The following is a 24246-nucleotide window of genomic DNA, read 5'->3' on the forward strand; positions in this document are numbered from 1 at the left end:
AAGCAGAAATTATGAAGCTATCAACTAAAATAAATAAATGTAAGAAACGATATCTTTGATGAGGTTCTCCTTACTCCACTAAGATGCCTTGAGTTGTACATTCATTTAGGTCTGTCAATTACATCTCCTGCCACGCCATGTTAACCAGAAAAGGTGTTGGGAATATAAGTAAATTAGTCAGCAAGGCAGGTGTTAATTGGTTTTTTTACTCAGTATGAGAATTCTAAACAGCTTCCATATATTGTTAAATCCAATCCTTCACCTTCCCAAATTTGGCCATTGACCGCAAATCTTTTTTGCTTTAGGGGACTTACATAAAACAATGCAAAACATTTTCAAGCAGAGACTCAAAACTGGAGGTTAACCTTCTTTCAGTAAGCTTTTATTGACGGCCATGAGTATCAAGAAGATTATCAAGCTGATTTATTTTCTGCCTTGGGATGTCCAAACACCCAGGTGAATGTATTTATGAGCCCAGCATTCTATTTTGCTTGCATTTCTGATGAGCCTACAAGAAACTCTTACAAGCTGGGAACCTGATGTATAACTAATCGAGAAAATGCAAGGCACAAATGTGGATGGTTTACAGTTCTCTTACGATGAAGTAAATACCAAATAAAGAGGCAGGCCCAGAGGCGTCACGGAAACACCAATCAGAGACTTAGAAGCCTGAAAATTTCATCATTTATTCAACATTTATTGAGCATTTACATTTGCAAGGCAGTTAGTGGAATTAAGTATAGAGATTTACTGTATCGATCTATATATGCATGTAATATTACACACACACAATTTTAGAAAATGCCAGGTATCCCCGTGTCAGGGTGATGCAGTCACTTTGAACTCTCCCTTTTCCATAATGAAGTCTGTATTGCACAAAATTCCAATAATGATTAGTTTAGTGACACCCAGTCACCCTGACACACTACTCTACTATTTCAGGGGAGATACAAAAAAGCATTGTCTCAGCAATAAAATAGGATGTTATCAGACATTTATGGCTTGTGGGGAAAAAATGCAATTGCTTGCTGTTTTGATATTATCTCTGGCTAGCTATACTGGCCTTTAATCTGCTTTTTCTGTATTTAGTATCCAGTCATTTTAGAGTAAAAATAAGCCCCCAAACCAAAAACCAAGGTCGCATGGTCACAACAAACCAATCCTTGTGAATATGAACCCTGGGGCTATTATTTAGCATTTAAAGGAAATAAACCATGGTGAGAGCATAATCTGAAATTTTGGAAATTCCAAGGCCACTTTAAGAGGTGAGATGGATTGGGAAGGTTGAATAAACCACCATTTTCACTCTTCTTCGGGCATCTCGAAATTCCGTTTAAACATTTCAGTCAAAAATAAGATGGAAGGAGACATGTATCCCATCTCAGTTTTTTGTTTGTAGGTTTTTGGGTAGATGTAAAAATTCGGAACCAAACTACTCCCCAGAAAACTACCTCCCCACCCCGGCTTGCGCGGATATCAACCTTACAAAAGTAATTTTTGGAGCACACGACCAAATGCGCTCGTCCCCAAACTTAGACGGACGCTCCTAGTTTTTAATAAGCACACAATTATTTTTATTCTTCTCTCCAAGGACTCCGATAGCTGGAGCGAGAATGGGTCCCCCTCCGATTTCGTGCCCGATCCAGCCAATCTGAGCCCGGATGCTAATTAGTTGCGCTCCCCCGATGAACACGCCTTTGTCGCATGCAGGGCCGGACTACAAAGCCCAGAATGCCTCGCCCCTCCCTGATCAATGAGGGCTTATTTAAATGATCTCTGAGGTCTTGGACCCAGGCCAATCAGCTGTCAGGGCTCATGATAAATCGCAATGCATTATTGATAATAATAATTACTGGGACATGCGCGTTCCGGCCGAAGGGGGGTAAATTTCCTAACTCCAGGAATTTGTGGCGGCTCTCCAGGCGGCCCGATGCTCGCACCATGTCGAGGCGCAAGCAGGCGAAACCCCAGCACATCAACTCCGAGGAGGACCAGGGCGAGCAGCAGCCGCAGCAGCCGGCCTCGGAGTTTGCAGATGCGGCCCCAGCGGCGCCGGCGGCGGGGGAGCCGGGTGAGTAGGGCTGGGGGCGCGCGCCGGGGGCGGGCAGGTTTCCGGACGTTCGCTGGACCCTCGAAGGCGCGAGCTTCGGGGAGCTAGCGGCTTCCAGCGCAGATTCTGGAACCAAGATTTGGGGTCTCAGTTCTAGGGAAGGCACGCTCGTCGTCCCCCGCCCCCCCGCCCTTGTTAATTTTACACTTTACCTCTTCCCTCTCTTGTGTAAGTTTCACCCCCAGGTCTCGCTCCTCTTGTTGTAAGATTGACCGCCCCCCCCCCCGCCGTGTCCCTCATTCCTGAAAGGTTACCTACTCGTCCCTTGCCCCCTCTCTTAATTGGTTCCACTCCCCTCGCTAGTTACCTCCCCCCCACTTGTAACTTAGGTTCCCCTCCTCCCTCCCTGGCGTCGCTTTTAAAAGAAAGACCCCGGGGGTCCCCACTTTTTCCTTCACCCCTTGGGAGCTCTTCTAGGAGGCTGAAGGAGCGCGCCCCTGGAAGACCCCCCCCGGGGGGGGAGGGCGATCTGTTGCACGCGCCCCTCCCGGGCCAAGCGGGGGGAGGGGGCGCGACCTCTCCACATCTCCGGGAGCTGGGGTGCGGGCCACCCGCTGAGGGGATTGGAGGGCCCGAAGAGGTGCGGGAGAAGGGCACAGTATTTCCCTTTTAAAAAATTTCCTTAGGGCTTTGGCTTTTTCTCCTCGGTCTTTGCCGCCTGCCGATCTTCGCCCTAACCTTTCGGGGCCTGACCTCCAGCCATCTTTGATTTCCGACTTCCTAAAAATAACCGCGGCCAGCCGGAGGGGTGCAGGCCCCCAGGGGCCGGGGTCGCAGGCTCGCGGCAGCTCCTCTGGGGTGCACCAGCCTGGAATTTTGCGGGGCTTTCCTGCGGCGCCCGGCTTTCCAGAAGCGCGCCCCGGGGGCCAGGGGGGGAGAGGTCGGGCCAGGTCTGGGCGGTCGCGGCCAGGGCGAGCTCCCGGGGCTGACCCGCCCCACGCTTCCGCGGCGAGCGTCTCCGGGGTCGGGAGGCGTTCGGGACCCCAACCCCGCCTGGAGCGGCCGGGCAAACTCCCCTCCTCCGGGTCACTTAACCGAGGAGGTTGTAGGAGCGAGTTGATTTCCCCCTATCTCCCCTCCGTCCCGGCCCGCCAAATTGTCGCCTGATAAGTTTTTAGCTACGCGTGGGGGGAGGGGGCGTTGTTAATCTCGTCTTGGGCCTTGCGGATCGTTTCCCCTTTTCTCCCCGCCTGCTTTCTAATTTCTCAGCCGCTGATGGGGGTGTGCGCTGCTGTCCCAGACACTCCAAGCCGTAACTCCGGTAGGAAGGCTGCGCTCCGTTTTTGCTACCTCCCCCTTTTTGGGGGTAGGGAATGCATTATGTTGCCCAAATTTATAATAGGTTAATGTAAACCCCTGCGACCCCCCCCCCCCATAACATTTTTTTTTCCAGGGCAAATTAAATAGATCGTCTTGACGAGAGGCGGCTGTGCGTTTTCGGGGCGTCTGATGGTCAGGGCTGCCGGCACCCGAGGTCCCAGGAGGATGGACTCTCTTTGTGCCTCGGGTTGGGGGGGGTGGGGGGGGAGAGCATGGAGAGGCTTCGTCGGTCGCCTGGCCCACCTGGAACAAAAGGGTTAACCCTCCGCCCGCCCGCTTCCTCCCGAGAGGAGGGGCGAGCTCCGGGCTCTGACCCCTCCCCTGGTTCAGCTCTGACCTCCCCATTCTCGTACCCCCTTGGTTTTTGGTGGGCGCTCGCAAGTGGTGCTTTTGGTGGTGTTCGGCACCTTTGCGGGGAGCTTGTTACACGGCGGCTTCTTAAATTACGCTGGTTGGAGTGTACAGTCAGTTACCCGGGGCTGGGCTTAGGATCTCGGGCCTGACTGTGCGCCCGCTCCACGATTTGGGCGGCGGGGGTGGGGGGCGGTTGGTTCGCTATTGATCGCTGGGTTTGGAGCGGACCGCCGAGTTGCGCGCGGGCGCCCCCTGGAGGCCCGACCTGGAGCCGCACGCTTTGCTGAGAGGCGGGTCCCCTCACAGGTACCGGCTCACACCTGAAGGGTGGGACGGGGGGGGGGGGGGCGGGGATGGAGAGCGCCGGATTGGGCCGAAGGACGGGCGCCCTTGGGGACTCAGACCAGTTCCTTGCCGGAGCCCTAGCTGTACCTGCTATTCTTTGCCAAGTGTTTGGAATTCTTGCAAAGAATTCCTTAGTCCTCAAATGTATTTGCAGAATCTTCCATTACCACCATGGGACAGAAGGTAGTTTCCTCAAGCAGTACGTTTTAACGGCTGCAGTTTGCATTTGAGCAGCCTGTTATGTGTGTATCTATCTATATATTATATCTATGTAGCTATAGGGAGAGATAACATGGATCTATATAGGTAGATGTGTATATACTGATAGATATGTAGATATGTATAATTTTTTTAAAAACTAAGATTGGGCCAGTCCTATTTTTGCAAAACCAATTTGAGATCCTCTTGGAAAGAATGCAGTTCTTGGGGCGTCTGGGTGGCTCAGTTGGTTAAAGCCTCTGCCTTCAGCTCAGGTCATGATCCCAGGATCCTGGGATTGAGCCCCACATCAGGCTCTCTGCTCAGCAGGGAGCCTGCTCCCCACCCCTTTCTTACTTGTGATCTCTCTCTGTGTCAGATAAATAAATAAAATCTTTAAAAATATATAGTTTTGAGGAAAATGGAGTTTGGAGATCAAAACATCTGCAGGTGGGCAGTGGACTCACGCTACATACAGGAAAATTAGCATTTTCTCAAAAGAGTTTCGAATGCCCTTTGTGCTAAACTGGATTACAACCATCAACGATTAAGATCCCCAAGTTTCAAACAGCTGCCTAGCCCCAGTTTCTAAACCGAAATGACCTCCTCTGGCTGTAATGATTTTGAGAAGAGGGCCCTTGGAAGTCCCTATTTTAATTGCGGGAGAGAGGGAAATCTCCTGGATAGTGGCTTGAATGTTGCAGGCCGACCCTCTGTGTTCCCATCTTAGTTTCTGATAGAGAAAGGGGCTCCCGCTTGCCGGTAGCCCCTTTTGTTCCGTTAAAAATAAATTGCACAAGTCCCTACGTGGTCATTTCAGCCTCCCCTGGCTTCCTCATGGTGGGGGGGCAGTTGGGGAGCCATCTTGGGAGGCAGGAGAAGGAGTTAGGACTTCCTCTTTTTGAATAAAGTTAGTGTTCTGGTAAGGTTTTAGAGATGACCGTTCCTGTCTGGTTATATGACTTTCAGCTGTGTAATCTGGAGACCTCGATTTCTCTGAGCTTTTGAATTTTTCTTTTATACAGTGGGGGTGAAGATCATTTCAACCGCCCAAGACCCACTATGTGCTGGGAATGTGATTTGTAATCAATTTTGTTCAGCATAACAGTGTTTCAGTTTTATTTCTTCCATCGAGATTGTCCAGAAGTGCCCATTGAGATGATTCTGTGGTTCTTAACTGTAGCCTACTGAGTGCCAGTGACGAGGCTGGGGACCTCTAGTATGCGATCTTTAATTCTCATTTGCACTCATTTTAGAGTAAACAGTAGCCCCGGGTTGAAATGGCTTGCTCATGGTTGGTTTCAGCCTTTTGCTCCGAATCCACTGAGCTGTTTATCATGATCTGACTCGGGTTGGTTTTGAGATGGGATTTTCCATCAGTTCCTTTGATGGAGCCCTGATGAGTGTTTAGTCGGTGGAGTTTGACGATCTCTCCTCCCTTTTAATGTTTGAGATTTGCCTTTTCGGACTTAGATTAAGGGGTCTTTGGGGAGGAGACTTGGAAATTAAAAAAAAAAACAAAAAACCAGTGTTTGCATGTCATGCTCTGGGCCTTAGTGCCCTGGAAAAATCATGGGGAAGAGTTCAAAAAGTTGCCCCTTTATCAACCCTTTACCTGTTGTACTTTTGATTTTTTTAAAAAGAAAGCATCTATACCATTTTAAAAGTGTGGATGGAAACAAGTATGGCAATGCTAGTTACCCCCTCCCCCCCCCCTTTTTTTTTCAAATGAACTTCTTGACCGTTGGTCTTTTGTTGAGGGGAGACAGTGCTCTGTGGAAAGGGACAACACAAACCCCTGCCTGCATGGAGTTTACAGGTTTGCTTAAAAGAATAACTCCCAATTCTTCTGGAAAATAGGATCTATCTCTTAATGTGTAAATAGCAGAACCCAGACACATTAACAGCTGTTACAGCCTCCTTTGATTCTTTTACTGTTTCTCCTTCTCAGCACAGTCTCTGAATTTTGATCAACACTGTTCTGAAATAAGTTTTTAGCTTTTCATTAAGTAGAACTTAATTATAGCTTTAATCAGCTATCTGTGAATCGAGTTAAAGCCTTGTTAGTAAATGTTTCTGGGTTTCTGAATTGAGATGTAAAATTAAACTGGTAAATGGCCACTTTCTTTCAGCCAGTTCAAAGGACATCTCTTTTCCTTTTGTTTTTTTGGTAAGCAATTATCCTGACGGTGGGGGAGGGTAGAAGATACTGTATACTTTATGTAAATCTACTCATTGTGCTTCTTTTTAATATAGAACTGGGGGAGAGGAAAATAAGCTTGAGTCAATGCTTTTCTCAAGATTATACTGGTTTTATGTTTTAAGCATTTTGGAGTTCACAGAGTTTGATTGGCTTCTGGTAGATGAGCTTTTCTTCTACACAATAGTAAGAGTATTTTCTATCCATTTGGCAGTGATTGAATCTAAGACCCCTGCTGGGTTTACTGCATTCTTCCAACTTATTGGATAACTAGATGCTGAGAGATAACATTCCTAAAATTCGGAGTGGGGGTGGGGTGGAAAGATGGAAGAATCTCTCTGAACTTTGCCTTTTTCCCTTTTGGGAAGGGGTAACTTAAGCGTAGCAGGCAATTGTCCATAACCCACTCCTCTTAACTCCCCAGCAAATAGGGCTTCGGTGTTGGCTCGTGGTGGTCTGGATGGAGAAGGTCGTTTTACTGCACATGCGTTCAGAGCTGCTCTGTTTTAAGACTCAAGTGGGATGTTGCTGGCGTTGTATCCAGCCCACAGAAGAGGCCAGCCTGTGTATACAGGGACGGCAAGCTGGTATTCAGGTTGTAAATCACTCTTGGAAACTGTTAGATCCTTCTGGGTGGGGGGGGCGGTTAACCATTTTTGTGCCATAGCTTCCTTCTCCACAGAGCGTATTTCAGTGCAAAGAGTAAAAAACACAAACACCAAGGAAATAGATTGCACTGAAACACAGTTATCAAAACCAAAAAACATTGGTGATAGAATAATGTGCTTCTTTATGAACGCATTAAAAAGATGAGCACAGCTGTTCAGGTAACCCAGAATTTCCAGTAAGGCAGCAGCATTAACATCATAGGAAAAGATTGGCTTTCTGTGACGAAGTCGCAGGTTCTGCAAGTACCACTGTGGTGTCTCTCCAACATTTGTCATTGAAAGTCAGATACTAAATTTTAGTTGAGATTAGTGAAAATAAAGATCTCATTTTTGTTTCTTACCTAATTTCATGGACTTCAGTTTAAAAATGCTGGTTTAGAAACGGCTTTCTCAATGAAGGAATATTGTCCCCAAGGGGGTGAACTTTTCTTTTTTTAAGATTTTATTTATTTGACAGATCACAAGTAGGCAGAGAGGCAGGCAGAGAGGGAAGCAGGCTCCCCGCTAGGCAGAGAGCCCGACGTGGGGCTCAGATCCCAAGTGCCCCCTTTTCAAAATTTTTTGGGGGTGTGTGTGAACATTTTCTTGAGGGGATGGGGACAGAAAACTTGATGTACAGTGGATTTTGGCCTTCCTGAAGGACCACACTGCACATACAGATATACAGTATATTTGTGGTATTAAAGTTTCATGGCAAGGGAGGAGAGGTAGTAGTTAAGAAAGCTCTAAAAGCCTCTGTAGAAGGATGAAATTTAAAAAAAAAAAAAAAAAGTGAGAAACTGCTCTAGAAGAAGCAATGATAAATGAGGCCCCTAAGTTTAGCGCCCTTCTTGATGGTACTTAAGAATACAATCCCTGGTCGTCTTTTCCTGGTGAACAGATTCTTACCTTGAGCCACTTAATTCTGTCTGAGCCTCAGTTTGCACATCTGCAAATTGGGCCTGAGGACACTTGTCTAATGATGTGGCTGCAGAGATGAATGGGTTAAGGGAGCATGTGTTTTGCTGGAGGGTGGGGTGGTTCCCCTTACAAACCTGGATGGTATTCTTGCATGTGGCTTTACTGGAGATTTCCAGAAGTTAACAATGGTTGAGTCTAAAGGTTGAAACATGCTAATGAAAAAGAAACCATAGTACAAAGGTTGACCCTTGTAAAATGTTCTCTCCCCCCTCAGTCCCCAGGCCCACACTCCCAAGAGGTAGTACGCAGCCCTAGTTTCTCTTACTATAGACTGAGGATTTTCCACGTACATATTTGTGTCTTTATCCACAAAGGCAGTGGGACCGCAGATCTACACCCCGTTCTCTTCCTCCTCTTGAAATAAATCTGGGGCGGTTGCCCTCTAGAACACCACAAGTAAGAGATCTGCTTTATTTTTTTGTAGGCTACAGATGAATCCCTTTTTCTCTGTGCCCTGACTTCATTTAACCAGAGCCTTCCTGCTTGGCCACAGAGTGTACCTGTTTTTGTTTTTGCTGTTGGTTAGTAAGAGAAATGTATCCTTATTTCATAAAGCGAATTCCTAACAAGGGTCAGAGGAGAACTGCGGGGGAACCAACCTGATGTTGCTGCGTGCTGAGTACTACGGAAGGAACTGTATCTTTCTCTCTTCTGTGCACCTCCTGGTAGGGTGTATTTCCCTGCCAAGGGAAACTTGTTAAAAGTTGTCCTTTTTAAAGTTCTTGACACATAATTGCCAGAATTGCTTTTCCAGAAAGAGTGCTACATAACACTGCCTCTGACACCTCACTCCTAGTCCTGGGAAAGTAGGGGGATAGGTACTGACTGTATTCTGGGAATTGACAAATATTTTTAACTTGACTTGAAATATGGCTGGGATTGGGAATTTAACCTGTCGAACACCTGGAGGGTAGCAGGGATGTGTTTTGTACTAGCGCCTTTGTTTTTTTTTTTTTTTTAAGATTTTATTTATTTATTTATTTATTTGATGGGGACATAGACAAGCAGGGGGAGTGGGAGAGGGAGAAGCAGGCTTCCTGCTAAGCAGGTGGCCAGGTGCAGGGCTTGATCCTGGGATGCTCAGATCATGATCTGAGCTGAAGGCGGACGCTTAACGATGGAGCCACCCAGGTGCCCCTGTGTACTAACTTTTCAAGTGACTTCCAGGAGTTCCAGAAAGATTGTAGTAGCATGTGTCCACGTCCCTTTCCCCTTCTTGCCAACCTGACCCCTCAGGCTTTTCTGTCCTTCCTGGGGTGTCTTTGAGAGGAAAGATAGTTGCAGTCTCAACAGAAGAAACATGATGGTAGGAAGTGAAGGAAGGAGGGAAGTTGTGGGGCTGCATGCCTGGGTTTTAATATTGGCCCTGCCCTTTATCACCTGTGTTACTTTGGGCAAACTGATGCCCTCTGTGCCTCGGTTCCCCCTCTGAAATACAACGGCCCCTACCTCAGAGTTGTTAGAACCTGTGAGTTGTTTAGAATTACGCCTGGCAACATAGTATAAGTGCTCAGAAGTTAGCTATGACTAATTTTTAATTGTGTTGCCTTGGGCAAGGCACGATCCTTCAGTTTGTTTCTCTCGTTTGTCAGTGGGGCAGGTAATTTAATAGATTGGGTGAGCATAGTAGGGGGCACCTAGAGGTCCCCGGTCCGACCTGCAGACAGAACATCATGGTCATCATTTCACCACCGGTCGGATCCCTAGCTGCCCTGTGGTGTGCCCAGTAGGAGGTGGGATGTGTTGGTGAATGAGTTCGGCATTCAGTGATGGTGGTTAGAAAAGTTTTGTTCCCCAGTTTCCCAGCTAACCATGGGAGCCACTAGAGCTAGAAGGGTGGAGAGAATAATGTTCACTGAACTCCACAGTATCTGCACCTTTCTTGCCAGGTTCCATCCAGGATGGCATCGGGCACATTAGTAAGTATTTCACACATTTGTTAAAAACTTCACTGAACCCAGGCATACCTGCCGCATGAGGTTGTCACAGTTATGCTTGTTTTGGGCAGATCCTGAAGAGTAAGGCTTCCATATCCAGCTTGTTCACAGGCAAGTGCTGGGTCAGCCCTAACCTACGCTCCCTACACTGGCGGGCCAGACCTGTTAGTAGTGGCTGTTGGCTCTTCGTCCCTGGCTCACCGCCAACCCACACACGCCTTACAAAACTTCGTAGCGCTAGGTCTGAAATTCATAAAGAATGGGCTTATGTAAATTTTAAAGAATTACTTTTTGAAAGCCGGAAATCTGTAGATCTTCTCAAGAGAAACACACTTTCCTGGGACACCTGTGTGGCTGTCAGTTAAGTGTCTGACTTCAGCTCCGTCATGATCCCAGAGTCCTGGGATGAATCCCGCATCCGACTCCTTCCTCAGCAGGGAGCCTGCTTCTCCCTTTGCCTGCTGCTTGCCCTGCTTGTGCTTACAACTCTTCTCTTTCTGGCAAATAAATAAAATCTTAAAAAAAAAAAAAAAAGGAAATAAACTTTTCTTTCAAGATCACTTCCACCCCCATTCTGTGCAGGACGTCCTCAGTCAAACCCCCATGGTTTTAGGGACTGTAATCACCCAAGAAGGAGTTGAGAGGCAAAAATATATTAGTTTGCTTTAAAAAGTAATAATTTATTTAAATGTGAGATGTATCCTTCTCGGCCTCTCTTCCATCCATTTGTACATTTCAGACATGTTGTATTTTAAACAAAAGTGGTCACATTTTATGTATTTTTCTGCAGCCTGTTTTCTTTCACCTAACTTCGTCTCCATGTGAGAGCATCCAGAAGTTAACGCCATTTCTGCTGTATGGCTGAATACAGAACATTTAACATTTCTGTTTAAAAACAAACAAACCAAAACTGTTCTTAGATGGATCTTTGTATACATGTGCAATTATCTGTTGGTTTAGATCCTGACTCTGAGGTATACCTCTGGTTTCTCCGTGGGGGAGTGTACCTACAATTGGATAGCCAGGAAATGAGAACAGTAAAGTAGCTTGGGGGACTTTTCACCTGACTTCTTGTTTTTAGGACCCAGATGTCGAGATAAAAGCCACAGTCTCAAGATGGGCAATTTAATATGCAGGCTTCCATTAACCCTGAAGGGAATAGGACCCAATTACAAAAGAAATTTGGAGACCAGCCCAGAACAGGAAGGTGTTTGATTTTGTATATTTCATTTCAGATACATTATAGGAATAGAAGTTGCAAGTAGAAGTTGCAGCGAAACCCATCATTCTCATCCCCTTTCATTCTCCGGCTTCTCTTTTTACATAATGGCTTATTAATATAGTGTCCAGACCAATGAGACATTCCTCTAGTTTTTCATGATCTATAAGTATAAGATCATCAGAGTCTTTTTCCCTATGGTCACAGCCTTCTTTGAACATGAAATCTTTTGTCAGTGTCTCATGAAAATGTTCCTAGAATGGGGTGCCTGTGGCTCAGTCATGAAACCTCTGCCCTCGGCTCAGGTCATGATCACAGCATCCTGGGATCGAGCCCTGCATCGGGCTCCCTGCTCAGCGGGGAGTCTGCCTCTCTGTCTAGCTCCCTTGTGCTTGGTTTCCCTCTTCTGCTATATCTCTCTTGTCATAAATAAGTAAAAATCTTCTTTAGTGTCTGCTTTTTTTTTTTTTTTTAAGTAAAAATCTTTTTTAAAAAAGAAAATACTCCTTGGACTATCCGCTTGGCCTTCCTGTGTAAATGGACCAGCGTGCTGTTCTCTGTATTTTCAGTGTTGGCCCCTTGGAACTGGGAAGGTGCACTCGTAATGCGGTTCCCTTTCAGCAGCCCTGGCGTGGGGATGAGCAGCTGTATTTTGAACGTTCCCAGTGTCACTTATATTCACTGCGTGAGACCCACTGGCCTTTGCAAGCTTGCTCTGAGTGGAGTGCAGAGCTCCAAGGGGATTATTTTAATAAAGAGAAGTTGTATGAATTTACTAGGGTTTCCATAAACTATTGCTGCAAATTGGATGGCTTTTAAGCGTAAATTCAGGCGAATGGTTCTGGAGGCCGGACACCTGAAATTGAGGTGTCAGCGAGGGTGGCTTCCTTCTGGAGACAGGGGAGAAGGGTTTCAAGCCTCCTTTCTGTCTCCTGTTGGCTTCTGGCAGTCCTGGCTTAGAGCCCCGGTAATTCCTTCCTAGGGTCTTACTTGTTGCATCTCTCATTCCCTGTCTCTTCAAGAACATCAAGCAATGGGTTAGGGACTCTCCCAGTTAGATTTGTAAAGATCCTGCTCCCAGTAAGTTCACATGCACAGGTGCTGGGTATAAGGACTTGGACATACTTGGCGGCCCAGGGGGTGGGGTGGGGGGTGTAGATGGGAGTGGGCACAGTGAACCCACTACACAAGTGGTTAGTTGGTTCCGACCTCTGGAGGCCTAGTTCCCTTTTACAGTCTTCTGCCTGTTTGGACACAGGAAGATGTCTGTATGGTGAGTTGTGGTTCTTTGCTAGAAAGAGCCCCCGTGCCCCTTCTTAGGCATCATTCTTAGCTTGTGCTCTCTTGTCCCAGGTGCTCCCATGAACCCCCCGGGGAGTGGCAGTGAAGCCAGCAGGGATGGCCTGACCTCGAAGAGGACCCGTCGGGAGGAGACTCACATCTGCGAGAAATGCTGCGCCGAGTTCTTCAGCTTCTCCGAGTTCTTCGAACACAAGAAAAATTGCACTAAGAACCCCCCCGTCCTCATCATGAACGACAGCGAGGGGCCGGTCCCTCCCGACGACTTCTCCGGGGCTGGGCTGAGTCCGGGCAGCAAGGACGGGCCCAGGGAGGACGGCGAGGGCGGCGGCCCGGGGGAGGCGAAGGAGAAGCTGGGCGCCGAGCCTGTCGTGTTCCTGAAGACCGAGGCCGCCCTGCCGGCCGCATCCCAGGACATAAGCTACGTACCCAAAGGCAAAGTGGCCAACACGAACGTCACTCTGCAGGCGCTGCGGGGCACCAAGGTGGCCGTGAACCAGCGGAGCGCGGACGCGCCGCCGGCCCCCCTGCCCGGCGCCAGCAGCATCCCGTGGGTCCTGGAGCAGATCCTGTGCCTCCAGCAGCAGCAGCTGCAGCAGATCCAGCTCACGGAGCAGATCCGCGTGCAGGTGAACATGTGGGCGTCGCACGCCCTGCACTCCGGCGCCGCGGGGGCCGACGCCCTCAAGACCTTGGGCAGCCACATGTCCCAGCAGGTGTCGGCGGCCGTGGCGCTGCTCAGCCAGAAAGCCGGAAGCCAGGGCCTGTCCCTGGACGCCTTGAAGCCAGCCAAGCTACCTCACGCAAACGTCCCGTCCGCCGCCGGCGCCGGCTCCGCGTCCCCCGGGCTGGCGCCCTTCGCCCTGAAGCCAGACGGGACGCGGGTGTTGCCGGGCGTCATGTCGCGCCTCCCCGGCGCTTTGCTACCTCAGGCCCCAGGCTCTGTGCTCTTCCAGAGCCCTTTCTCCACGGTGGCCTTAGACCCGTCCAAGAAAGGGAAGGGGAAGCCACCGAACGTGTCCCCCGTGGAGGTCAAAGCCAAAGACGAGGCCGTCCTCTGCAAGCACAAGTGTAAGTACTGTAGCAAGGTTTTTGGGACTGATAGCTCCTTGCAGATCCACCTCCGCTCCCATACCGGAGAGAGACCCTTCGTGTGCTCGGTCTGTGGCCACCGGTTCACCACCAAGGGCAACCTCAAGGTGCACTTTCATCGACATCCCCAGGTGAAGGCGAACCCCCAGCTCTTTGCTGAGTTCCACGACAAAATGGCGGCGGGCAATGGCATTCCCTATGCACTCTCTGTACCTGTCCCCGTAGAGGAGGCGAGTCTCTCTTTAGACAGCAAACCTGTCCTTGTAACAGGGACCCCCAACCTAGGGCTACCTCAGAATCTCTCATCAGGGACTAACCCCAAGGACCTCATGGGCGGCCCTCTGCCCCACGACCTGCAGCCCGGGCCTTCTCCAGACAGTGAGGATGGATCCCTGCTCCCTGGGGTGGGGCCACACCACAGTTCCCCGAGGGTTGGTGGCTTCCAAGGGAGCGGGACACCCGAGCCGGGGTCCGAGACCCTGAAATTGCAGCAGCTGGTAGAGAACATCGACAAGGCCACCACCGACCCCAACGAGTGTCTCATCTGCCACCGGGTCTTGAGCTGCCAGAGCTCCCTCAAGATGCATTACCGCACGCACACCGGGGAGAGGCCGTTCCAGTGTAAGATCTGCGGTCGGGCCTTCTCCACCAAGGGCAACCTGAAGACGCACCTCGGGGTCCACCGAACCAGCGCGTCCGTGAAGACGCAGCACTCGTGCCCCATCTGCCAGAAGAAGTTCACCAACGCGGTCCTGCTGCAGCAGCACATCCGGATGCACATGGGCGGCCAGATTCCCAACACGCCCCTGCCCGAGAGCCCCTGTGACTTCACGGGGCCTGAGCCCATGATGGTCAGTGAAAATGGTGGTGCGGGTGCCGTCTGTCAGGACGACGTTCTCGAAAGCATTGATGTGGATGAGGTCAGCCCCCAGGATGCCCCCGGGAGCTCCTTGAAGGTCCCCGTCCCTCTTCCCAGCGTCCACTCGGCATCCCCCACGCTCGGGTTTGCCGTGACGGCTTCCCTCGATGCCCCGGGGAAGGTGGGTCCTGCTCCTCTTGTCCTGCAGCGGCAGAGCAGCAGAGAGAACGGCTCGGTGGAGAGTGATGGCCTGACCAACGACTCGTCGTCCTCAGTGATGGGAGACCAGGAGTACCAGAGCCGAAGTCCAGATGTCCTGGAGATGGCGTCCTTCCAGGCGCTGTCCCCAGCCAATAGCCAGGCAGAAAGCCTCAAGTCCCGATCTCCTGATGCTGGTGGCAAGGCAGACGGCTCCGAGAACAGCCGCACTGAGATGGAAGGTGATAGAGCTTTGGATTTAACTTAGGTCCATTTTGGGCACAAGGTCATCCAAAAGGAACCTGGGTTGAACTTGGCAAATGGACAGTGTGGCGTGTGCAGAGCAGCTCTTCTGTAGGGCAATTAGCCTCTCTGTGCTTCTGGGTGGAGGGGATTAGTAGCTGCCTCTGTCCGAGCACTGACATCCTTCTGTTGATGGTGGTTAATGCAGTTTGGGTATGGACAGCACACTTGCCAGTTTTTAACTTTTGTGGTTGAGCCCCAGGGAGACATTGGGTAATCTTACGGAAATGATCCAGTAGAAGAATGTGTTTGAGAAAGTAAGCGCTGCTTTTTGGCCACTGAGATAAGCCATAGTTCCTTGATTCTGAGGTCCCGTTCCCTACTGCAAGGTTCAAAGATTAATAATGGGGGGGGGGTGAGGAGGAGAATCTGACCCATTTTAAAATGCACATACAAAATGGGTGGGGTACCCGTTGATGTTAACGGTGAAATGGGGGAACAGCTGCTGATAGAATGAAATAAACCTGGTGTCTGGGCATGCCTTTTTTTTTTTTTTTTTTTTGCTTGGCGGGGGCGGTGGGGGGAGTGTGTGGGTATGGTGGGGGGGGGGGCAGCAAAGCCAAGTTGATTGAGCTATAGCAAAGAGGTAGCACGAAGCTCCCAAGGAGGGAGGGGATCTGAGAAAGTTGCTTCTGTGCATAAAAGATCGTTTTTTCTTAAAAAATAGTTTTTAGGTATTTATTTTTAAGTAAACTCAACACCCCACACCCAACATAGGTTTGGAACCCACTACCCGGAGATCAACAAGAGTCACAGTCCTCCACCCTCTGAGCCAGCCAGGCTCCCCTTAAAGATAACTTTTTATGCAGGAACTTGGAATTTTAGGTGTTTGTGTGTGGCCTGTACCCTGACGCCAGCATGGTGACTTCCCCCAAGTACTTGAGCTGTTCCTCCCTGGGCAGGTCGATGTGCCAGAGAGAAAGGCTGCGTCCGAGGTACACAGTTCGCAGAAGCGGTTTCCAGGCTCTCGGTGGGCAGCTGTCATCAGAGCTCTTTTGTGGTTTGAGAAGGCATGAATATGGGATGATAAAAGTCTGGGATTTCTTTTCTCTGGATACTAGGTCGTAGCAGTCTGCCATCGACATTTATCCGAGCCCAGCCAACCTATGTCAAAGTTGAAGTCCCTGGCGCCTTTGGTGGACCCACGACCATGTCCCCAAGCATGACGCCTTTGTTAACGGCCCAGCCACGCCGACAGGCCAAGCAGCACGGCTGCACACGCTGTGGGAAGAACTTCTCCTCGGCGAGCGCCCTGCAGATCCACGAGCGGACTCACACGGGGGAGAAGCCTTTCGTGTGTAACATATGTGGGCGAGCGTTTACCACCAAAGGCAACCTGAAGGTGCGTGTCTCGCGGGGGCGGGGGATGTTGAGCAGCAAGTCTTCATTGGTGTTCGTCCATCTGTGGCGGATTCTTCTGTTGAGAACAGTGGGATGGGGCACCTGGGTGGCTCAGTGGGTTAAAGCCTCAGCCTTGGGCTCAGGTCATGATCCCGGGGTGCTGGGATTGAGCCCCGCATCGGGCTCTCTGCTCAGCGGGGTGCTGTTTCTGCCTCTCTCTGTCTGCCGCTCTGCCTTCTTGTGCTCTGTCAGATAAATGAATAAAATCTTTTTTTTATTTTAAAGATTTTATTTATTTATTTGACAGAGAGACAGAGATCTCAAGTAGGCAGAGAGAGGGGAAGGGATGTAGGCTCCCCGCTGAGCAGAGAGCCCGATGTGGGGCTCGATCCCACGACCCCAGGATCGTGACCTGAGCTGAAGGCAGAGGCTTTAACCCACTGAGCCACCCAGGCGCCCCCAATAAAAACAAAAACAGTGGGATACCATGTAGTCAGATCTCATAGCTGGCTCTCAAAATAAGCATCGGAAAGTATGTTTTCTCACATCACGATGCTGCTCAAAGTGGGGTATTTTGTGCCGGCTATCTGAAATTGGTCATATACCGCCCCCCCGCCCCGATCTTAGCGACACATGAGATAGTAATGCATTTTGCAGAGGATGCTTTTCGAGGAATGGGACATGAAGTCTTTTGGATGTTTCTGTCTCAGTATAACATAGTAGTTACACGTAGGGTGGTTTTTCCCTGATGCTGGGGCAGACCGTGCCCTCTCTCTACAATCATACAGTACCTGGGCGAGATCCAGCCTGGAGACTGATGATACGTGGTGCATAGTGTAATGTGGTGTTGATAAGTCATTTAGCATGTATGTGTACAGACTCGATGATGACCGTGTGTGTTGGTTTCTGTTTTTCCTGGTCTGCTGGGTTGAAGTAAGTAGCTGTGAATGAAGTGTATCTGATAGCAAGTCTCCAGGTTATCAGTTGTGTTAAAACCCTGTGGCTGGGTCCTTTTAGAGAATGGCCTTGACTATCCTTAGATTCCACCCAGAATTTATCGGGGAGATGGCGAGGAGACTCGCCCACGTACGGACTAAAAGTGGCATGTGTAAGAACAAAGGATGGGAACTGGGGACCTGGGTTTTTTCCCCTGGCCCCACCTGGTGGTTTGGGTGAGATGTTCTCGGCTTTCTTCTTTATTTCTCTCCACGGGTAGACAGTTGAGTTGAATTCATTGTGGCTCAGGGGTTAAAACTTAGGTTTTTTTTTTGTTTTTTTTTTTTAAGATTTTATTTATTTGTCGGAGAGCGAGCGTGCACAGGCAGGGAGAGCAGCAGGTAGAGGGGAGGGAGGACCAGACTTGAGGCTGAGCAGGGAGCCTGATGAGGGACTGGATCCCAGGACCCGGGATCATGACCTGAGCTGAAGGCAGATGTTTAACCGACTGAGCCACCCAGGGGTCCCAAAACTTCAAGGCTTAATATACAGCCTTAAAGAGCTGTAAGATTGTATATCATTTAATTAAAAAAAATACACATACTACAAAAACAAGCTGTGTTTTGATTTTGTCATTGGTGAAAATGCCAAGGATGGAGCAGTGATACCGACTTCAGAAATCCAAAGCTTCAGTTAATTCCCAGGACCTGGGATCTGCCCAGGGAAGGTCTGGAGCTCCTTTTGCTGCACAAACGGCTTTGGGCAGATAATGGCTCCTTGTACCTGTTTCGCAGGCATGGGGATAATGGTAGTGACAATTTCAGAGTTGTCCTGGAGATTAAATGAGTTACATCGTAATGTGTTTCCAGTTAGGCGTGGAACGTCATAACAGCATAGAGCGCTGCAGAGCAGGTTATTCCTGAGCCCACTGGCAAGATAGCTACTAACTTCTGAGGGAGTTGGTGCGTTGAAATGAGGTGACCTGGGGCACCTGGAAGGCTCACTGGTTAAACATCTGCCTTCAGCTCTGGTTATGATCCCAGGATTCTGGGATCAAGCCCCGCATTGGGCTCCCTGCTTGGCAGGAAGCCTGGTTCTCCCTCTCCCACTCCCCCTGCTTGTGTTCCCTCTCTTGCTGTGTATCTCTCTGTCAAATAAATAAATAAAATCTTAAAAAAAAAAGAAAAAGAAATGAGGTGACCTGAGAAAATAGTGCCCACCGCATTTTTTTTAAAGGGTTTTAGAAACTCAAAAGCCAGACAAGACCTGTATTTAGAAAAGGGGCTGAGTGGAAGGAGGTGCTATGATTTCTGTCATCAGGAGGTCTGCCACCCCAGAATGACCAGCATTCATTCCAACGGTGGCCTTCCTGTCACTGCCCCAGCGGGGCTTGCTTCTCTCTGATGACGATCGTTGATGATCATTGATGAAGCATGTGTTTGTAGATCAGTCCACGAGGGCAGCATCTGTTCTGTTCAAAAGTTAGTTTTCAGCTCGGGCTTTTACACAGGCTGCTTGGAGACCTCATGTGCAGTGAGAATTCGTCCTTACACACTTTGTCCAGTATTCCCCAATGGCATGGTTTTTGCAAAAAAGCTAATGTGAATAGATAACATAACCAGGATATTGACATGGATGCAATGTCCTGGTCTTAACGGATTTTCCCATTTTATTTGTACTCCATGTGTGCCTTTGTGTCAAGTTCTGTGCAGTGTTACTACCTGTGCAGGCTGGTTTTTCACAGATTTTAACTGTAGCACTTGAGAAGGCTTAGTACACAGGGTCCCTGTAGTTGTTTATGGGGACAGAATGGGAGCAAATGTTCCCCGCTTTGGTTGTCTTTACTTGCCTCCAGGCAGGAATGTGGGCCCATTGTTGCTAGATCTTGATTTTCATGCCCCCTTCCAACACCCCCCACCTCCAACACCCACCCCAGCAACCCCCAACACCAGAGAACAGATACCTGAATTTTGAAAATGTTCCAGCCCATCTGCAGACGGATGAGCTTGCCAATATGCACGCCATCAAATCTGTTTTGGCGGAAACTTTTCTGTTTCTCTTCCCATAGGTCCATTACATGACCCACGGGGCCAACAACAGCTCGGCGCGCCGTGGGAGGAAGCTGGCCATCGAGAACACCATGGCTCTGTTAGGAACTGATGGGAAGAGAGTCCCTGAGATGTTTCCCAAAGAAATCCTGGCGCCTTCGGTGAACGTGGACCCCGTCGTGTGGAACCAGTACACCACCATGCTCAATGGAGGTCTGGCCATGAAGACCAATGAAATCTCTGTGATCCAGAGCGGAGGGATTCCTACCCTCCCAGTTTCCCTGGGGGCCAGCTCCATTGTGAACAACACCACGATCTCCAAGATAGATGGCTCCCAGTCAGCCATCAGTGCTGAAGTGGAAAAGCCAGGTGCTGCTGATGGCGTCCCCAAACACCAGTTCCCTCACTTCCTCGAAGAAAATAAGATCGCAGTCAGCTAAGCTCTAGGAGAGGAACGCTGATTGAAGGAGAAACGCAGGCAGAATGACCTCTGGAACTGTACTTTTCTCTCCCTTTTTTCAAAGAACCCATCTCCTCCTGTTTGTTTCTTACTGATGTGCAAATAATGTTTACAGTTGTGATCACAACCTCAGGCAAGTCCTACAATCAGATGTCAGTATGCTGCTTTGCAAAAAAAAAAAAAAAAAGAAAAAAAAAGAAAAAAATTAAAAAAAAAATTTGAAAAGAAAAAAACTGAAAAAAAAAACCCCAAAAACCCAAAAGAAGAAAATACATACTAAAACAAATACAGACTAGAATTTCTTTAATTTTGGAAAGAAGCGGGTCTTGCAAAGTAGCTCTGTTACTTGGCGACAAACTGTATACATAAAAATCTTTGTACAACCGAGGGTAACTGTTTCCAAAGACTCTCCCTATTTCAAGTTGGAACTTACTGAACTACAATGGGAAAGACAACTGTTAGACTAATTCCGGGGGGGGGTTACTAGATACTTCCCTGGTGACTGTATGCGGGTACGTGGACGTGATCTGGCATCTCTGTTTAGGGACCTGTGTTTGACCACCAAGCCTCCTTCTCCTATCCTTCCTTCCTTTTTTTCCTGAATGTACTTTTTTTTTTTTTTTAAAACTAAGGTTGCAGAATTAACAAAATTCCTTCAACCTTGGAACCTTAAATAGGATGCCCTCAAATGGACTACGTTTAGTCCGAAGGGAGTCAATGTGTGTTGCTGCTTATTTAAATAACAGTTCAGTTAGAGCCCCAAGAGTGCCAATGTACTGCCTTGCTTTCCAGATGCCTCCTTCCTGAGCCACCAGGAGAGGTGGGCAGCTGAGCAGGGACCCTCAGGTGACTTCATTTGGTTCGCCAGTGCCTACTCGATTGAAGAAGTTGGGTTTTCGTTCTAGAAGAAAGTCACAGAAGGGCATGTTCCTCATAGGTTCTCATACTAATTTGTACAAAAATGTCCTTGGTGCATTTTAATGCCAAGTTACTATGAAGATTGTTGAGTGTTGCATGAAGGCTACAAAGTTGGAACAGGCAAGTTCATGGGTGTGAAAGCTTTAATTTATCTACCTCATTTATTTTTTTATTTTTGTAGCCATAGCGTCTATTTTCCTATTTTTGACCGCTGAAGTGTTCTCATGTCTTAAACCTTGAGTTGATTAATGTAGTGAGAGCCGCCGGACATTTAAGATATTTTCTTGATTCTTTGGTTTTTGTTTTTTTGTTTTTGTTTTTTAACTCCCTCCCCTTTTTGTATATGGAATGATGAAACGTGCTCTCATGGTTCAAAAAGGAAGGAGAAAGACAGACCATAATGTCTGAGTGGAGAAATCTCCTGCTTTGTGGGGAAGTAGATCAAGACTGTTACCAAAAGTTTGTCTGTGTTATTGCACCTGACTTTTAGGATCCAAAAAAATTTTTTTTGCCACGTTGTGCCTTTCCTTCTGGAATTGTATGTTGAACACAATGCTAGTAACCTGTTTACACTGTGAAGTGGATATTGTTACAGAGAACACGCCAGAGCCTTTCTTACTGTTAAGTAATGCCCTTGTGAATGTATAATCTTTGGAGAAACCCTGTAGTTTTACCTGCTGATGCTGTCTTGTTGGAGAATAAATTTTGGATGGTTTTTTTTTTTTTTTTTTCCTTCCTTTCCCCCCACCACCAGGCATGTATGAGTTGTTCTGGTTCGTTTCTGCTCTAAACCTGAGAACTCTCATTTGGCCCTCAGGACCCTCCAGGTCCCAGAATCGAAGATGTATGTGCATCTGGTTACATCCATTCTGTCCCCGTGTTCTCAAGTACACAGATAATTGCTTGCTGCTTGGCATCTTTCTTTTTAAGCCAAAAAGTTCTGTTAGAGTAAATTTATTCTAGGGAACTTCTACTTGTGACCACAGGAGGCTTACCATACCGAGATTCCTCCATGACTGCCCATCCTAATCTGGTATGAGTCACTGGGCAGAGAGAGACACCATTTCCTCCAGAACGGACTGCTGAGAATCACATAGGACTTGGCACTTTATTCCAAGGGAAGATTGCATGGGAGGATGGTGGAAGAAATATCCACTAGGGAGAGACAAGGGCAAGATGAGGTTAGTGTCCTACTGGGAAGGTACCCTGTTGTCTTACCTTTGCAGTGTTTCTCTTTGCAAACCCAGTGGGAAGTACCAGAGTCAGGCTTGAGAACCTTGCAGATACGGATGCGACCCCATCAGTGAACCGGTTCTCCTGACCGCCGAGGACGCTGGGGATTCCGTTCTCGTGGCCTTTAACCTGATGTGAGCCCTGCTTGGCTACCTCCTCGGGAGGTGGGTTCCTCTCCTCCCTGCAAGGGTTGTCCGTCCTTTGGCCTCAACTCATCTAAATTTGGAGTGAGGTGGGCATTGCATTTTCTCTGAAAGCAAGATTAACCCAGCTCTTAGATAATGGAAATGGAAGGATAAACCCTAATCACGCTGGGAAGTACTTACTTGGCTGAGAGGGGAAAGCAGGCTCCCTGCTGAGCAGAGAGCCCAATGCGGGCCTTGATCCCAGGACCCTGAGATCATGACCAGAGCAGAAGGCAGTGGCTTAACCCACTGAGCCACCCAGGCGCCCCTCGTAAACAGTCTTGCTCATCATTGAGGGATAGTGTTCCTCCTGGCCAGTTGACCTCGGAGAGCTTCCTATCGCAGGGATCGATGGGGCGAGGGTGGACGGTCCGAAGACGGACCCATGGGGCAACGTGGGTTGGCATTGGTTTGCGTAAGTGTGCATTTCGTCTGTATGTGTGTTTTCTCCGCCCTGAGGTTGAAGCTACTTCTCCAGGTTGGGATGTGAGCACGCCACGTAGAGTCTCGCTCGTTTCTGTTGAAGGAGCCAGTGTGTAAGCAGTGCAGGTGTCCCGAGACTTGGTCATTTCAGACCTGCCTACCTCTTGGTATTTCTGGGTTCCTTGTAGTCAGACTCTGTTGTTGAAACCTGATGGGAGATTGAAGGAAATGGCCGCTTACCCACTTGAAACTGTCACTTGTATCTCAGTGAGACTGGAGGGGGGGTGGGAATATACTCCGTATTTCCCCCGACCCTCTGCCTTCAGTTGGCACCCCTAGAACCTGTCAGAAAAGCGTTCTGGGAAAGGAACTGGTGCTTTGTTGTAGTCGTGTTTGTAGAGAGGGTCTGGGGAAGGTTAGAGGAAGCCCCTTGCTCCAGGTGGAGATGGTGCCTTGTTTGATGGGCCCACCTGGCCTGTCAGCTGTGCAGCAGGGGAGGGCGGTCGGGAAGGAAGGTGGCGGTTCCCCTCTCCGTGTCTGGGAGCACTGGGTTGAGCCAGGTGACCTCTGAAAGTATGGAAATGCCTGCATGTTTACAGGAAGCCCTTCAGTGGTTTCAAAGGCAACTGTCACAGCTGCAAGACCTGCTTACAGTGCTGTAGGTGGCTTGAGCCCCAACTGGGAAGTTAATGCCGGTCCACATCCCATAGAACATCAGGAAACAAAGTCAGGGGTTAGGTGACATGGGTACACATCTGGTCGGCAAAGGATGGGTTCAGGAGATCACGACCTTGGATATCTCATCTGCGAAATGGGGAGAATATATTTGATTTCTAGGATTATGGCGAGAGCATGAAAACTACCTGGAACGCAGGGGGTGTTCGGGATGGCAGTCCCCCCTTGTTCTCCTGTTGGGCTCAGAAAGTCCACCCTATCCTTAGGGAGATTGGGCCCAACCCCGGGGGCAGGTGGATCTGGATTCAGTGTGTTGAGGCCCAAGGAGGAGGTCACCTGGGTCAGGAGGTGCCCAGCAGTGGGCACCTCCTTTATCTTGAAGATGACGGTTACGTAGCTCCTTGCATGTGTGCGATGGTGTATTTCCATCATTCCCGGATGGATTGCTTTCGAAGCATAAGGTGCAAGGGGAAATAGAGGCGGAGTCAGGGTAATTTTTTTTTTTTAAGATTTTTTTTTTTATTTGACAGAGATCACAAGTAGGCAGAGAGAGAGGAAAGGATGCAGGCTCCCTGCTGAGCGGAGAGCCCGATGCGGGGCTCCATGCCAGGACCCTGGGATCATGACCTGAGCAGAAGGCTGAGGCTATAACCCACTGAGCCACCCTGGCGCCCAAAGTTGGGATAATTTTTAAGGTGGGTTTTCACATAGCAACTGAGTTTCAACAGGGTTCATCCCGTTCATGGGTTCCTGTGTGTGTGTGTGTGTGTGTAACCTTCCCCCCTGCTGCTGTTGACCCAACCCAAGATCTCCCGATGCCCGTGGTCGGAAGTGAAGGTGGCAGGACACTGCTCTCTCTTAGACCCTCATCCCTTGGTGTGGCAGAAGTTCATTCTGGGTCTGTCAAAAAGCTGTATTTCGGCTAAGCCTGTGTTTCTAACCCTGGGATCACGACCTCAGCAGAA

The 24246-nt window shown here is 49.0% G+C and overlaps 1 protein-coding gene across 2 annotated transcripts; it reads left to right on the forward strand.

Annotated features, from left to right (window-relative positions):
- Positions 1-1712: 1712 nt before the first annotated feature.
- SALL4 (spalt like transcription factor 4) lies at positions 1713-21480 on the forward strand. 2 transcript variants are annotated; one of them, XM_004746181.3, is made up of 4 exons: positions 1713-2071; positions 12665-15001; positions 16124-16404; positions 19408-21480. In XM_004746181.3, the coding sequence occupies exons 1-4, from the start codon at positions 1816-1818 to the stop codon at positions 19825-19827; spliced, it is 3294 nt and encodes a 1097-aa protein (XP_004746238.2). In that variant the 5' UTR covers positions 1713-1815; the 3' UTR covers positions 19828-21480. The 2 variants fall into 2 exon arrangements, with proteins under 2 accessions (XP_004746238.2, XP_044938010.1); XM_045082075.1 differs by having other exon boundaries at positions 12665-13681.
- Positions 21481-24246: the final 2766 nt, after the last annotated feature.

Source organism: Mustela putorius, unplaced genomic scaffold (genome assembly GCF_011764305.1).
Source record: "Mustela putorius furo isolate JIRA1106 unplaced genomic scaffold, ASM1176430v1.1 tig00000592_pilon_pilon_pilon, whole genome shotgun sequence".
Taxonomy (NCBI): Eukaryota; Metazoa; Chordata; class Mammalia; order Carnivora; family Mustelidae; genus Mustela; species Mustela putorius.

Coding starts and splice junctions, on each gene's coding strand:
- SALL4 (XM_004746181.3), top strand. CDS start 1,816: ATGATAAATCGCAATGCATTATTGATAATAATAATTACTGGGACATGC. Junction 2,072..12,664: donor GCCGGCGGCGGGGGAGCCGG/GTGAGTAGGGCT, acceptor CTCTTGTCCCAG/GTGCTCCCATGAACCCCCCG. Junction 15,002..16,123: donor CAGCCGCACTGAGATGGAAG/GTGATAGAGCTT, acceptor TCTGGATACTAG/GTCGTAGCAGTCTGCCATCG.